This window comes from Chiloscyllium plagiosum, unplaced genomic scaffold, assembly GCF_037043375.1.
Source record: "Chiloscyllium plagiosum isolate Xiang-an unplaced genomic scaffold, Cpla_swu_hap1 HiC_scaffold_43, whole genome shotgun sequence".
NCBI lineage: Eukaryota > Metazoa > Chordata > Chondrichthyes > Orectolobiformes > Hemiscylliidae > Chiloscyllium > Chiloscyllium plagiosum.
In genome coordinates this window covers 18,641,316-18,658,716 of record NW_028270181.1, presented here as the reverse complement: position 1 = coordinate 18,658,716, position 17,401 = coordinate 18,641,316, and the positions used below count along the sequence as shown (strand labels likewise).

General features: G+C 41.7%; 1 protein-coding gene across 10 annotated transcripts in view; it reads left to right on the top strand.

Moving 5' to 3' along the window:
- Positions 1–2,460: 2,460 nt before the first annotated feature.
- The window catches only part of spef1 (sperm flagellar and cilia associated 1), a 37,083-nt gene continuing 22,142 nt past the window's right edge, over positions 2,461–17,401 (top strand). For 8 of the 10 annotated variants that reach the window (XR_006309686.2, XR_015754292.1, XR_015754293.1 and 5 more), the window contains exons 1-3: positions 2,461–2,914; positions 8,066–8,177; positions 14,275–14,440. Coding sequence is in view for 6 of the 10 variants with exons in the window: in XM_043678889.2 (XP_043534824.1) it covers positions 2,806–2,914; positions 8,066–8,177; positions 14,275–14,440 (387 nt within the window). In the remaining 4 variants the exon portion in view is untranslated. Of the gene's footprint in view, positions 2,915–8,065; positions 8,178–14,274; positions 14,441–15,208; positions 15,506–17,401 lie in introns of those variants that run through there. The other 2 variants (XM_087982671.1, XM_043678885.2) reach the window with 2 other exon arrangements.

Here is a 17,401-nt window from a genome sequence, read left to right as displayed (position 1 = left end):
AGTCAACCAATTGTGTTCACAGGGTTAAATTGTCTTCCAGGATAATATAATCTCAAAACATATGAGGGTAAGACCAATTTTGTATCTACTGAGGAAAGTTCCAGCCGCCCTCAAGGCCAGCTTTAAAGTCAAGTCAGAAGTACTGGAAAAGAAGGAATTCATCAAGAAAATGATAACTCCTACAGAATGGATTAACAGCATGACAACAGTGGAAAGCTGAGAGTATATGTCGACCTAAATAATCTAAGTAAAGCTTTGAAGATATCTCACTACTCCATGCCAACTAACAAAGGAATTGAGCCACAACTTGCAAAGGCAAAAAATCTTGACAACGCTAGGAATCAAGAATGGCATTGATTAATGAACCTGGATGAAAGCAGCAGCTTTCCATTGTGGATGCCTTTGGGAGATAAGAATTGTGAATAGTTTGGCATAGTTACTATTTGAAAGGAATATCAATGCAGACATCATAATCTAGTTACTGATCAATACCAGAGTAGAAACTATATAAAATAATCTGCTAGTTTATTCATGCAGAAACACAATCTGATGAAACTCCTAGACTGAGCTTCAATAGATGAACCTAAAGCTGAACAAGAAAACAATTCAATTAAAAATGTCTGAAGTCAAGTGTGTATGTGATGCAGTGACAACAAATAGTTCTTGTCTGAATCCCAAAAAGATGACAGCTGTAAAAGTAGTGCAGCAATTTATTGGCCCACTATTTGGCAAAATTATTGCCCAATTCATTGCTGGTGAACCACAGTGCCAACTCATGGGCAGCACTCACTAAAATTAAATAACTGGTGACAGCAATACCAGTGCTGAAATACTATGATATAAATTATGAAGTGACCTGCAATGTAAAACCAGCGAAATAGGACTTCGAATAACCCACATGTAGCAAGGACAAGCAGTTACAATTCTATCCACAGAATTAACAATAAACTGGACATATTCTCTTTTGATCTGAACATTCAAAACAGTGGCTGTTCTAGTGTGTGAATATTGTCACCAATACTTTAAGTAAAATCAAAGCATTTTCCTTAAGCTATCTGCTCCATTGCATCTTTAAAGAATATTAGTCCAGTTACAGAGATGCTACAGGATGTGGTACACATGTGCTAGAGAGAGCAGCACTTCCAATGAAGAAGAGGATGCTACAGAGTAGGAATGTTCCAGATGTGGAAGACATAGGAGCAAAACCAAACAGTTCAACATATCAATTCTGCTCTGCCATTTAATGAGGTCATAGCTGGTCTAATAATCCTCAACTCCACTTTACTGCCTTTTCCCCATAACCCTTGACTCCCTTACTGATTTAAAAATACACCTTAGTCTTGAATAATGGCCCACCTTTGACAGTCTTCTACAGTAAAGGATTCAACAGATTCACTACCCTCTGAGGAAATTCCTTTCTCAGATTAGGCCCTCTGCTCCCAGATTCTCCAACGAGAGGAAAAAACCTCTGCAAAAATTTCCTTCGAATCTTTTTTTCAGTGAGGTCGCCTCTCGTTCTCCTAACCTCCATATCCCGTGAACCTTTGGTCCAATGTGAAGCAGCAGCTCATTGTGTTCTGAAAGTCACCAGCCCAACAAGCATACTGAACTTAATAGACAAGCACTTTAATTACATCAAATAAGACACCTAGCAAGATACAAATCTCCAAGTGTAATGATGAAATGTGGGACCAAAAGCATTATGGACCCACCTTTTGCTGTAAAACCATACTAGACATACAGTGATGAATTGACAGACCAAGATACTACAACATGTTGTACAAAATAAATTGAGTCATTATCAAAATAATGTCTCTGAGACCGAAGTTGTGTTTCAGTGGGCAACAGGCATCTAATCTTTGAAAGCACCAGCATCAAGGCTGCAGAAAAAACATGCTTTTAAAAAAATAGTGCATATGTCCCCAAATATGCACCTCTCAATAACCAGCAGGTGAGTGCAGGGACTCTGTGGCAGTAAATGAAACCAATTTGAATGCTAATAAGATTATTTTTGATAGAATTTGCCTAAATACGGCTATGCCCAATTATCTGAAGGGAATGTTGTTTAAGAAGAAAAAATAAGCGGGATGCCTGTGAGCAGAATCATTCAAGTGTCGCGGCATCAAGATAATCATTTTTAAGGTTAGAATATGCTCTTAATGGTTTATAAGTGATAACATGACAGCCGGTGGCAAATATGGGTGAACTGGCACATTTTCACATAAAATCCAAGTTTAAATGATTAGCAGTGAACTGACTTCAGTCAAGATTTGGAGGAGCGGTGTTGGACTGGGGTGGACAAAGTTAAAACTCACACAACATCAGGTTATAGTCCAACAGGTTTATTTGGAAGCACTAGCTTTCGGAGCGCCGCTCCTTCATCAGGTGGTTGTGGTGGACATAATTGTAAGGCACAGAATTTATAGCAAAAAATTGCTATAACCTGGTGTGGTGTGATATTTGACTTCAGTCAATGCTGGAATAACTCAGCAGGTCTGGACTCGAGCATTAACTGTTTCTCTCTTTGTAGACATGCTGCCAGTCTTACAGAACATTTTGATTTTGTTTCAGATTTCCAGCTCCCGCAGTTCTTTGTTTTATCTGAGAGTCTGTTTTTTTTTGACTGGGCTTGTCCCGCGCCGTATACCTCCTGTCCCTCTTCCTGCACCGTACCCGGGAACCTGCCTCCCCGCCCCCACGGTGTAACCAAGGCAACGGGCCGTAAACACACGTCCTCCCGCCACCGCTAACGGCAGAAAAGAGCGAGGACTTCGCGGTGCCAAGAGCCCGGACAGGGTGCTCACCATGACCCGGGAGCTCAGCAAGGAGGCCTTGCAGGAACTGTACGCCTGGATTGACGGAATCCCGCTGTCCAGGCCGAAACGGAACATCGCCCGGGATTTCAGCGACGGAGGTATAGGGGAGAGGAATGGGGGAGGGGCGGCCGCGCAGACTGAGCTGAGCTTTCTTCCCTCTCCAGCCGTTAACGGTCACGCATGGAACGCACGAGGCGCAAGGGGCTCGAGCGCGCCTTCTGGGCGGGGTCCAGTGTCCGGGTGGGTGGGGGCCATGGCTGAAGGGGCGGGGTCATGATCGAAGAGGCGGAGTTCAGGGCTCATGGGGGGGCGCGGTCATGGATGAGGGGGCGGGGTTCAGAGCCTGTGTAGATGGGTGGAGGTCATGGTTGAAGGGTCCAGTGTATGGGTGGGCGGTGCCATTGTTAAAGGGGCGGGGTCTAAGGCCTGGTTGGGTGGGTCATGGCTAAGGAGTCCCAGGGTCCATAAGGGTGGGGCTGTGGACAATGGGATGGGGTCCATGTGGGAGGAGCAATGATCAATGATCAGCCCTGGGTCAGGAGAGCTATGGCTGCAGTTTTTGGGATCACCCTCCCACAGAGGTGAGCCATGGCCGGGGTCATAGGTACCAGTGCTCTCCTCTGCTGCACTATACGCAAGGATAAGAGATGCTTGGATTTTCCTGGACTGATATGCTTTTGGGGGGAGATTGGTGCTTACAGAGACATTGATTATTTGCAACCCTCAGTTGGTTCACCTTCCCCCCCCGATTGTCGCAAAACTGATCAATCTAGTGCAGTACTGAGGGAGTGCCGCTCTGTTATAGGTGCTGCCTTGCAGATCCAATGTTAAACTGAAAGATCCCATGTAATTATGCATTTTAATGACAGGGAATGTCTCCCAGGTTTGCCAGCCAATGTTTAACCAACATCACTAAAAGTTAGATTATCGGGTGCTTATCATGTTGCTTATTGTGGGAGTTTGCCTTGTGCAAATCGCCATTGATTTTCCTACATTATAACAATGGCCACACTTCAAATATTGTGGTTACAAAGCATACTTGTGGACCTCTTATCCAAGGAAAGATATATTGACATTTGAGACAGGCCGGAGAAGGCTCGCTAAGCTGTTTACAAGGAGAGGTTGGGCCTGCACTCTTTGGTGTTTAGAAGAAATAGAGGAGATCTTATTGAAATATATAACGTTCTTAGGGGCCTTGACCGGGTAGATGCAGAAAGGTTGTTTCCATTGTGGGAGAGTCTCAGACCACAGCGCATAATCTCAGAGTAAGGAGTCATCCACTGAAAACAGATTTGGGAAAAAACTTCTTTCGAGGCTAGTGAATCCATGGAATTCTTTGCAACAGAGAGCTGTTGAGGCTGAGTCATTAAGTATATTCAAGGCTATGAGATACATATTTCCAGTCAGCCAGTTTTATGGGGATAAGATAGGAAAATGGAGTTGAGGATAATCAAATCAGCCATGACCTCATTGAATGATGGAGCAAACACAGTAGACCGACTAGTCTTCTTCTGCACCTATGTTTTATAGTCTTATAAATAAAATCATTTCTTCTGTAGTGCAATAGTTTGGTTCCTGTGTGACCCCACACTATACAACAATCATGCAGTACAGGAGTAATCCCCATCATTTACAAAAGTATTTTTTGCTAACCATTTTAATCTTATGGAACTTGGAACAAGGTAGAGGTAAGTCAAAATGTTTGTTTGAACTCACAAAAATTTGAAAAATATTTTTACTTCAGCAGCAATTGTACCTATGTGTCCAATGCTTATTTCAGAAAGCACTTAGGAGCTGCTTTGGTTGTTGTCATTCCTTGTGTCTATGATTGAATTTCAAATTCAGGATGAGAGAGAGTCCTTTGGTTGTCCAGTTTCCTTTACTCCAGTAAAGTCGAACTGACATTTCAATTCCTGCCCTTGTGCGTTCTTCAAAAGAAAACACAAACTATGCCTGCAGTTTTGGATACAATCCGCAGCAGCTAGCTTGTTATCGAACAGTAGTCACAAGAGGTCACAGTCCAGTCAAGTTTTACATAGCCCTTCATCCCTTGTAAGGTTGTTATTTGAAGTTCCCCTCACATTTCTAGGTGTGAAGTGGGTCTCTCTTTCCAGACAGCCATATAATCAAATCAACAGCTATTCTTCACTGTATCAGCTCTTTTTTAAAAAATATATTTTGGATTTACAAGTTAAGAATGCCCATAGCAGGTTGACAATCTGACTTATGCTCATGACAGAGGGACATAGTGGTATTGACCCGTAAGCTTCAAAACGGTAGACAAGCCCCAGGTGGACAGAGGAAGCGCTTCAGGGATGCCCTCAAGGCCTCACTGGTGAATTGTGGCATTCCCACAGACACCTGGGAATCACTGGCCCAAGACTGTCAAAGTGGAGGAGAAGTATCCAGGAAGGCATCAAGCACCTCGAGACTATCTGTTGAGGAAAAGAATTGAAGCCAGGCAGAAATAGCAAAAGGAGTGAGCTGCTACACCAATGCCCCAACCATCCCTTCCCGTGACCACCAACTGCCCCAGAGGAATGCACAAACCACCTAGCATCAACCTAGGCACTGGAAATGACAAGTTATCTTGTCCCATCAGCAGAGATAACAGCCCAATATTATACAGTTGAAAGGGAGTTGCTCTAAGAGACAAGGAAACATTCTGTTGATTACCTTATATTGTACCCTACTCCCTCCCCTCAATAGGTGAGTACTCCTCCACATTGAGCACCAGTTGGAAGAAGCACTGAGGGTGGGGCATTTCAATGTCGACAATGAATTGTCGACAATCAAGCTGGTCAAGCCATACAGCACATAGCTATGGAATGGTCTGGAGAAAGTGGTGAGGGAAACAACAAGAGGGCAAAAATCCTCTCCAACATGCCGACTGCAGATGTATCTGCCCATGGCAGAATCATAGGGGTGAACACTACACATTCCTTGTGGAAACGGAGTCCTGTCTACATGTTAAAGAAACACTCAATCATGTTTGTGGCACTACTGTTCTGCTAAATGGGATAGATTTCAAAAAGATGAAACATCTCAAGACTTCGCATCCATGAGACACTATAACCATGAGCAGCAGTTGTAGAATTGAACTTCCAATTCAGTCTTTAATCTAATAATCCTTCCTCTATCAATATCATCAAGCTAGAAGAAGCAGCCCTGGATCCTTGAAGAGTGTAGGAGACATGCCAAAAGCAGCTAAAAACAATCTGAAGCTACAACAAAGGACTACTTGCATGCCAACCAGCATAACGAGCAAGTAATAGATTGAGCTAAGAAATTGGTCAGCCAACAGATCATATCTAAGTTGTTCAGTCCTGCCACATCCAGGCATGAATTGTAGTGAAAAACTAAACAGCTCTCCAGAGAAATAAGCTCCACAAATATCCCCGTCGTCAATGTTGGAGAAGACCAGAATATCGATGCAAAATGTAAGGTTCAAGCAATTGCATCAGTCTTCAGCCAGACATGCTGAGTGAATGATCCATCCCGGCTTCGTCCAGACGTCCCCAGCATCACAGGTGCCAGTCTCCAGCCAATTCAATTCACTCCATGTGATATGAAGCAACTGCTAAAAGCATTGAATAACGCAATGTTTATGGGTTCTGACAATATTCCAGTAATTGCACTGAAAGTTTGTTCTACAGAACTTGCTGTATCTGTAGCTAAACTGTTCCAGTGCAGTCACAATACTAGCATCTACCAGCTATGTGGAAAATTGTCTAGGTATGTTGTATATAAGAAAATCAGGACAAATTCAAATTGGCAAATTACCACACCATCAATCTACTTTCAATCATCAATAAAGTGATGTAGAGGGTCACCAATAGTGCTATTGAGCATTACTTGCTTCACAACAAAGGAAGGTGGTTGTTGCAGGTTAGTCATTTCAGCTCCAGCATCTCTCTCCAGGACAATTCCTCAGGGTAATGTCCTTGGTCCAGCCATCTTCAGTGCTTTATTCATGACCTACCCTCCATCATAAGGTCAGAAGTGAACATGTTCAGTGATGATTGCACAGTGTTAACCACTATTTGCAACTCCTCAGATATTGACACCATCAATGTTCAGGTGCAATAAGATCTGGATGATATCCAACCTCAGGGTGACAAGTGGCAAGAAACAGTTGCACCACAGAAATGCCAGACAAAGACTGTCTACAACAAGAGAGAATTAACCATCGCCCTCAATATTCAATGACATTGCCATTGCTGAATTCCCCATTATCAACATACTGGGGAATGCCATTTACCAGAACTTCAACTGGATGAGCCATATAAATTCTGTGGGCAGAAGATCAGGTCAAATACTAGGAATCCTGCGTCAAGTACTCACCTCCTGACTCCCCAGAATCTGTCCACCATCTACAAGGCACAAGTCATGAATGTGATTGGTGCTCCCTGTGTGTCTGAGTGAGTGTAACTCCAACAACACTCAAGAAGGTTTCCATTGTCATTGGCATCACAGCCACAAACATTTACTGCCTCTACCACATGTGCACCATTGATTGCAGCACTGTGTACCATCTACAAGACGAACTACAAAAATTCACTAAAGCTCCTTACACAGCACTTTACAAACCTATGACCAGTGTCGAAAAGTGTGGCACTGCAAAAGCACAGCAGGTCAGGCAGCATCCAAAGAGCAGGAGAATCGACATTTCGGGCATAAGCCCTTCATCAAGAATGTGGAGGGGGAAGGGAGCTGAGAGATAAATAATGGGATGGGGGTTACATGTAGAAGGACAAGGACAACAGGTACAAGGGAACATCACCACCTGCAAGTTCCTCTCCAGGTTCCTCACTATCTTGACTTGGAAAATATATCAGTGTTCCTCCACTTTTGCTGAGTCAAAATCTGGAATCTCCCTGCCTAACAGTCCTCCCCATGCTGACACCAAATAGATAGCAGAAATTCAAGAATGCAGCTCACCTCCAATTTCTCAAGGGCATTTGATCAGTATTAAAGGTAGCCCCGCCAGTAATAAGCACATCCCCTAATTGAAACCAATGAAAGATAACATAGTTGTTTTTCAATATATAGTTGGAAAATTAACCCTATTAACTTTATTCAATAAATAAATTGTTATATATATATTGAAATTGTAGAAAATGAACATGTAATGATTTGATAACTTTACATAACTAATTTTGATAGAAAGTTGTGAATTGTTTTAATAGCCTTAATGATAAGTTGCTAACCAAAAAATCTCAAAACAGCTTTTATTCATTTCTTTCCAGTATTGGTTGCTGAAGTGGTGAAGCATTTTTTGCCAAAAATGGTAGAAATACATAACTATATTCCAGCAAACTCTACCCAGCAAAAACTGAGCAACTGGCAGATATTAGACAGGCAAGTGCTTTGATATTTAATATTTTATGGTCTGCTATGAATAGTTTTGCTTCACAGTGAAGCACCCTCAGGAATTGTCTCGAGTAAAATGACTGAAATTTGTCCTCGTATCATTTGAAGTTGGTGCTGCTCAACTCTATTTGGATTGACACCACCCTTGGTTCTCTTTATGTTGTCTCATAAAGTTCTTTGAATTACCTCAAATTTCAGAAGAAACCAACAGGAAATAACTTTTTCCGCCCTTGTCTCACTTAAGTTTGCTTTATGCAGTTTAAAGTTCTGCGGCATGATGCCTGTCACTATTCTGATAAAAACTCTGAAATGTTTGGGTGGTCAGCAATCTTTATTTGAAATGCTAACCCATGGGTCCTTCTCCTGGGATGATTTTCATTGGCCACCGTTGACTGTTGTGCTTGCAGCAGTCTGGGCACGGGGTCATAGGAAAAGTCCCTTCAGCTCTTTGTGCATTATATCTATTCTAATCCCATTTTCCAGCACTTGGCCTGTTGCCTTGTCTGCTATGGCATTTCGAGTGCTCATTGAAATACTTCTTTTGAGGCTTCCCACCCATACTATTCTTTTAGGCAATAAGCTGAGATACCCACCACCCTCTGAGTGGAAACAATTTCTTCAAATCTGCACCGAACCTTTGGTCTATGTCCCCATGTTATTGACTCCTCTACTATGGGAAGGAAAACATTTCTCCTAACCTATGCGCCTCATAGTTTTGCAGTCCTCAACCAGGTCTCCCTCAGCCTTCTCTACTCTATGGAGAACAACCATAGCTTTTCTAGTTTCCCTTCAGAACCGTATCGCTCTAGCCCAGGCAACATCTGGTCAATCTAAAAGCTGAAAGAAATGCGGATGCTGTAAATCAGAAACAAAAACACAAATTGCTAGGAAAGCTCAGCAGGTTTAGCAGCATCTGTGAAGAGGAATTGGAGTTAATGCTTCAGGTGGTGAATCTCCTCTGCACTCTCTCTCATGGAACCACATTCTTCCAAGGCATAAGCCTAGGCATGAACTCTCGAATTTTCTCCTTAATCTTCTCTCTCTCGCTTTCCCTTCTTTAGAACATTCCTTAAATCCTACTTATTTGACAAAACTTTTGGTCACATAGAACAAAGAACAAAGGAAATTTACAGCCCAGGAACAGGCCCTTCAGCCCTCCATGCCTGAGCCGATCCAAATCTACTGTCTAAACCTGTTGCCCAATTCCTAAGCATCTGTATCCCTCTGCTCCCCACCTACTCATGCATCTGTTCAGATGTATCTTAAATGCATCTACCATGCCTGCCTCTACTACCTCTTGGCAACGCGTTCCAGCCACCCTCTGCCCTCTGTTCACCTATCCGGTGAATGGATTTTAGAACAGCAATGTTGTCAGAAAAAAAAAAGGCTGCCCAATCCTGGCTATACAGCAGCAAGTTTGAAAGGGTGAAAGGTGATTGGGGTTTTGTGTGAATGTAGATTTGAGGTCTCAGTCAAATCCACCACAGTTGAATGACAGACCATATAGTTTCCTTTAAATCATTGGGGTGTGCCGTATGATTAGATCATGCCTCACTCAGGACAGAACTGTGTTATACTCTTTCCTAGTGCCAGACCTGAAGCCAATGGACAATATAAACATTGTGCTGGCAGTAACAATGAAGGCAACACTCCTAAGCTGCACAGTCCTTCCTGGCAACAGCTGCGAGTTGACAGGAAATAACCAAGTTTGAAGTCTACTATTGCAAAACTAAATTTGTAATTGCTCCATTGTGACATACTGATGATGCTGACTTCAACTCATAGGTCTAATTTTTTTAAAAAATTAAACATTAGATTTAGTGTTATCCTAAAGCACCCAAGTTCTGACTCAGAAAACAGCCGCCCTGATTGTATAATTAAAATGGCAGTTAAGAGTGAGGAGTTGCCTGGATACTCCCAAAACATGCCTCACATTCAAGTCAAGTGTCACATTTCAGTGAAGTGATCCTTATTGGATGCAAGCATGTAAGAAGTCCTACTCTTCTGAATGATCTTTCAATTTTTGAGGTACTTTTTGGGCAATTAGGAATTTAAATGAAGAGGAGTAACTGGAGCTAAAACATTAACTCTGCTTTCTCTTCACAGATGCTGCCAGACCTCCTGAGTTACCCCAGCAATTTGTTTTGTTTCAGATTTCTAGCATCCACAGTTCTTTTCTTTATATTACAATGTTTGAGGACTCAATTTATATAATTACAAAATGTTCATTTGATCAACTGCTTCATCTTCCATTTGATCTTTCCACCTTATTCCCAAACTGTTCTTTCCTTAATCACATTGTCACAAGAATCTCTGTTTTTCTCCCCGATCCCATCTCCACTGGATTAGCTCTTTCATATAATTGTCTTTCTCACAGACCAGCTTCTCAAAGGAACTACAACTTGCCTTTTACAACAAGTATCCTATGGTCTCCATTCATTAGACTCTTTGTAATCACTAGACCCTCCTGCCCTACACCTTTTGGTCCTTGGCTTCCCAATTATTTAATTGTACTTCTGGCCATTATAAATTTGTAACTGGAATAATGATCTTCTGGTGAACTTCAACTTTGACCACTGCTACTTCCTACTACCACTATGAGGTTCCAAATGTTCTTTTCATGTTGTATATGATTCCACTGAGGCAATACATATTCTTGCCTGCTCCAGACAATCAGGTAATCATGTATGACTCCAAAATATATCTACTTTCCACATATATGTTGATTTGCTTTCCTTCCCCTTTAGGGGTTTAGCTAGCGCTAAAGGTCTGCACTTCAGACTTCTGAATTTTCTCCCCATTTAGAAAATAGTCCATGCCGCTATTCTTCCTACCAAAGTGCATGACCTCACACTTTCCCACATTGTACTCCATCTGCCACTTCTTTGCCCACTCTCCTAACCTGTCCAAATCCTTCTGCAGCCTCCCCACTTCGTCAATGCTACCTGTCCCTCTATCTACCTTTGTGTTGACGAGAGAGTTGCCGCATTGCTCTTGTCCTAGTGCCTGTTTCCCAAATCCTATGTCTAGTTCCTTGGAAATGAATGTGATTTCAAATTCCTTTTCTAACCCTGTTGCCTGTTCTGGGTTCAGAGGCCTTCCTTTAGTTGGTTACCAAGCACAAATGATCCCTAATTTTTACTGTAACTTGCCTTTGAAATTAACGTAATTCATGGTTTTCCCTGGTCTCGTATTCTCCCTGCAATACCCGGTGGCCTTAATATCATCTCTTTCTCTCTCCTGCTCAGCTTCACTATTGCTGTCCTTCAATTATTTCTGATCTGTCTGCCTCTTTTCCTCTAACCTTGATATATCCTCACAACATGGCTTTATGAACTCCACTTTCTCCACTCACCAACCTGTTGTGTCTTCATGTTTGTACTCTCCAGCCCTCATTTACTCCTCTCTTTCTGTGATAGACTCTGTCCTGTCAAGTACGGCACACATGTCTTCCTTCTGTTCCTTGTTTTCTTCAATATTAAGGCAGCATCTAAGGAGCAGGAGTTCCTGAAGAAGGGCTTATGCCTGAAACGTCGATACTCTCTGCTCCTTGGATGCTGCCTGACCTGCTGCGCTTTTCCAGCAACACATTTTTCAACTCTGATCTCCAGCATCTGCAGTCCTCACTTTTTCCTTCAATATTAACTCCAACTGGCTCCAGTTATTCTACTGCTTCTCATTTTTAGCTAGCAGGCAGACTGATTCCATTTTCTTGTCGTATGTGTGGACTCCTTATCTGCTGTTCTGCCTCACCGACAAACTCATCCAGCATCTGTACTAGCCAGACCCATCCCAGAAATTCCACTACCATCAAACAAACCAAACTGGAAAGCAATGCTTTGCTTTTCAAGAACTTAAACCCTTGTTTATATCATCGCTTCTTCTGCCTGCTGCTTTTATTTACATCAGTTTAACGTAACTTTGTTCAGATACACTTCCGCTCATTCACATTTACCATTTATCACTTTCTGAATGCATAAAAAGACTAAACACAGACTTACACAGACAAGTTTTTTTTTAATCTTCTTTGTGTTTTCAGTAGTCTTCCAGACTATTGTTATACTTCCACTGAAACTTTTACTAACTTTTCCTGACTCCTGTCCTAGTGTGTTTTGCCACTGATTCTATTATTTGTCTGGCATTGTTTTTGGATTTGTATGCTTAGTCTCAAGAACAAATAACAATTATAATCCCCTTACCTACCTTGTCCCTTTACCGGGTACTTCAGCAGATAGTTTGCACCCCTAGAGTAACTCTGGGCTTTCAATCCTTTTTCTTCATCATGTTGTTTTCTGACATTTCACTGACCATTGCAGGACATCACACTATCCCTATAGCCATACTTTGCCCCAGCCCCTGCCCTATAATGAATCTCACCCCTGACACACACATTGGCTCTTGATCTATCACCAGATGTGTGATGGTTCGAATCCAGCGGGTAGCTCATGGTTCTACCCTATTCTTACCATTGCTTTTTATCTCTGGCCCCTGCTTTATGGTGATTCTGACCTCTATCGCATAATAGCTCAGATACACAGCCTTGTCATTCTGGCTTTCCTGTCATGCCACAATTCTGATCTATCTGGCTGCTCTTCTCTTCCCCTAGCTCACTTTGTTGTCTTGACACATGAGGCAGTGATTTATTGATACCCACTTAAATGACCAGTCCAGTTACTGCAACGTAGATTTTTCCTAATGACAGATGGTAAAAATAAAGATATTCAATCCATGATCTGTCTCCTCACTACCACGGTCCCAATGTAGCACATCTGCTCCTTGTCATCATGTACAAAGGGTGAGCGCTTGTCCAGGTACCCAAACAAGCCTTGAGAATTAGATGTCTTGTTCAACTCGAGCAATCTTTATTAGATACAAGCAAGCAAGGAGAAGACTTACTCTCTTGTATGATCAAGGGATTCTACCAGTGCAATGTTTGAGCAGTCAATTTGTACAAATAACTTGACCAGGTGCTTCATCTTTAATTGGATCTTTCCACCTTATTCCCCAATCTCATCTTCTCTTGATCATATTGACATTGACTTTCTTTCTCTCTCCCTGATCTTGTCTCTCTTTGCTTAGCTCTTTCCTATGAATTTTTCTCTCTCACTCCCTGATCCTGTCCACATTTGATTAAATCTTTCATGTGACTCTTTCTCACAGACCAGCTTCTCTCAACATTTTTCTTCTCGACTTTTACACCAAGTACCTCATGATGCTTATTTGTCAATCTCTCCAAACATGGACAATAGTTATTTTCCTATTTACTGCACTGTTAATGTGCTTAAAATGTTTCACCTTCTATCTATAGGTGAGGAATTTACCTTTGCTTTAAATTTTTTCATTGTAAAAGAGTTGCTCATGGAATCCACTTTGTTCTCTGCATACTATCCAAAATCAGTATTATTCTTCCATATTTTCCACAATGTCGAATTTTACAATTTTTTTCCATGTAGAATATTCTGCATTAACTATTGAATAGGAGAGAGTTTTATATTAAAATACAATTAAAACTTGCAAATAAAGCTAATTATTTATATATGAAATTTTTAGTAACTGGAAATCAAGTAGAAATCTATGATAGATAATATTTATCATTGACTTCCTAAAACAGTCACAGAATCCCTACAGTGTGGAAACAGGCCATTCAGCCCAACAAGTCCACACTGACCCTCCAAAGAGTAACCCACCCAGACCCAATCCCTACTCTGTTGCTCTACATTTCCCCTAATGCACCTAACCTACACATCCGTGAACACTATGGCAATTTAGCACAGCCAATTCACCTAACCGGCACATCTTTGGACTGTGGTAGGAAATCAGAGCACCCGAAGGAAATCCACGTAGACATGGGGGGGAATGTGCAAACTCCACACAGACAGTCACCCGAGGCTGGAATCGAACCTGGGTCCCTGGCACTGTGATGCAGTAGTGCTAACCACTGAGCTATCATGCTGCCCAAAATCTGCTACACTTCCTTCAGAAAATATTCATTTTTGTAAGACCTGTATAGAGTCTTACGTTGATGGAAAGTATGATATTTTGAAGTATATTTCAATTAAATTTCTTTCACAATTCTTTTACGCAGGAAAGTATTTTCCAAATTACATTTTCATATTTCCGAAGACATGTTAACAAAGTTGGTTAAGAGCTCTCCTGGAATTATTGAACCAGTTTTATACATGTTAAGACAGAAGATTGAGGAAGAACTCAATTGCACACAAGTAAGAAACAGACACCTTTTTCATATGCAGGTACATTTTATTACTGTATAATGTTCAGATGTCTTTATTTTTGATGGAGTTCTGTACCTAACTAATCATCAACAATGCCCTGTGAGGTGATAAACCAAATCTTCATTTAAGTGTACCACTAAGCTAGTGACAGCAAGCATGGAAGCTTTGCTTTGTTCTTAGCTCATGGTACTGGCCTGCTCAGAAAGCCTTTTCTGAGAATTGCATCAAAGACTGCCAATCGTCATTTTAAAAACAGGCCTCTCAGATGGTTACTAATTGAATACTTTGTTCAGTAGCCAGCTTAGTGATATATTTCATGCATACAATGCCCCACATTGTGATCTCAGTTTACTGTCAGTGAAACACAGATCAGAAGCCTCTGTCTGTTTGTCTTCAAAGGACTTATGAAGCTACCCAGTTACAATGTGTCTGTTCTGGCTGATGGTGCACTATTGTCAATGATCATTTATGCAGTTCTTCTACACACAATTGTGCCTGGAAAGGCAGTCATGACATCAAATTTCAAACAGCATGAGGAAGTTCATAACTGCAGTTATTTTTGTGTTGTCACCCAAATCGTACAAATACGCAGTACTCCTCATGAAGAGTTCAAGCTCAAAACATCAAATCTCCTGTTCCTCGGATGCTACCTGATCGGTTGTGCTTTTCCAGCACCACATTTTTTTGACCCCACTTTCTCCTAGTAGTCCACAGTACTAGAAGTACATGACAGAAGGATTTCAAGTAAATATGGGTCTTTAATGTAAACTTGAGCTTGCTTCACAGGAGGCTCCCAAGCACTGTGGATGTCACCTAGACAGGGGACGAAACGTCTGCAACACAAATTCCCAGCACGGCAAACAGAACCACAACAACGAGCACCCGAGCCTACAAATCTTCTCACAAACTTTGATTACCTCTCCAGTGAGTGAATTAAGGCTCTGGATTAGAGGTGCTGGAAAAGCACAGCAGTTCAGGCAGCATCCGAGGAGCAGTAAAATCAACGTTTCGGGTAAAAGCCCTTCATCAGGAATACAGTGCCTGAAGGGTGGAGAGATAAATGCTGTCTAGATATCCGCCGATCCAGAAACGTAGGTAAAATTAACACTAATAATTAGCAAGAAATGCTTGTATTTATTAGAGCCTTTTACAATATCTCAGGCAACACCTTTTTTGACTGTCCAAAAGGTAATGCCAATAACAATCCTGCACACCTTCAGTATTTCACTGAATACTAGCCTAGAGCTTACATGCTGAAGCCTCTGAAGTGGAACTTAAATCTACAACTTTCTGACACAGAGGTGATGTGTTATCACTGAGCCACATAAGCAACTCAAATCCTTAATTTCAGTTACAGTTCAAACAAATAATTTCAAGCAGTTCACTTAATTGCTACTCAGATGGTAAGTGTTTACCTTGCTACCCTGCTAAACTTATACAGTGGTTTTACATTACAGTGTATTTATTTTACTTTGATGCTATTAGTGATAGACTCCCGACAGCAACATTGTCAATTTAAATGAAGCATTGCTACTGACATTAGAGGTGCCAAGATTCTCTTTAAATGATTTTCCTTGCTCCACTTGCAATTATATCTTTGGCTGCCTAGGTCCTCAACTTTGGAATTCTTGCTTGAAGTCTTTCTATTCTAAACCTTCTTTCCTCTTTTGTGATGTTCCTTTAAATCATATTTATTTTGGTTACCTATCTTCATGTCTCCTTATATGACTCAATGTCAAATTTTGTTTGTTAATAGTGTCCAAAAGCAGCTTGGGATATTCCGTTACATGAGACGTGCCATATAAATTTAAGTTGATATTCTTGTTGAAGAAGTAGCCATCCATCACTCGAGGTAGTAGCAGTGGACCAGCAATATAGGTGTGTTTAATATAGCAGCAATTATTCTGAGCATGAGCAATCTGAGTGCTCAACCTGCTTAGCCCAGCAGCAATACAATTTCCCAGTTGCTGAAAGCCATGCTGAGGAATGTCTAGTGTCAATAAAGTAAATTACATTTTTGTTCTCTTCAACAATTATGCTCACACATACAACTGGTTATCTGACCCTGCCTGGGCTCTGGCAGCTACCCACACTACAGCTGAACTTCACAGTCTCAGTGTAGATCCTTTCTGGTGGTTTTGTAACAGAAACCTGGAGAAAATGAGGCCTGCAGATGCTGGAGATCAGAGTCAAAAACTGCCAGTCAGGCAGCATCTGCGGAGCAGGAGAGTCGAGAATTCACGCATAAGCTGTCATCCTGTGAAGAGCTTATGCTTAAAACATTGACTCTCCTGCTCCTCGGATGCTGCTTGACCGGCTATGCTTTTCCAGCACCACACGTTTTGACTTGCAACATAAATCTGACATTCACCGAGAATCCTTTTGTCAGTGTTTGTTGCCTTTATCTTTATTCTGCCGGTATAAGTCCACAGGATGGAATTTGCAACCAGCAAACTACATAAGAGCCTAAATTGCTTTGAATACATTCCAATATTTTTGCTTAAAATCATGCAAATTGGGTAATTTCTGTATGAAAAATAAAGTGCATATAAATGCGTATTCATATTAAACATTTGAGCATGAAGTTGATAATTGGAATTTATATTCTCAAATGTTAAAATCATTGAAATCCTATAGGCAATTAGGCCCATTGGGTCCCCACCAATCCTCCAAAGAGCGTCCCACTGACTCATCCCATCCCTGTAACATGGAAATCCATTGATCCTACACTTTGCTGGACTGTGAGGAGACTGGAGCACCCGGAGAAAACCCATGAGGATGAGGGGAGAATGTGCAAACTCCACAGTCACCTGAGGGTGGAATCGAACCCAACCTTATAATCCAGCATTTCCCATGGCTGACCCAGCTAACTTACACATCCCTGGGCACTATGGGCAATTTAGCATGGCCAATGCACCTAACCTGCACATGTTTTGACTGTGCGAGGAAACCGGAGCAAACCCACACAGACACAGGGAG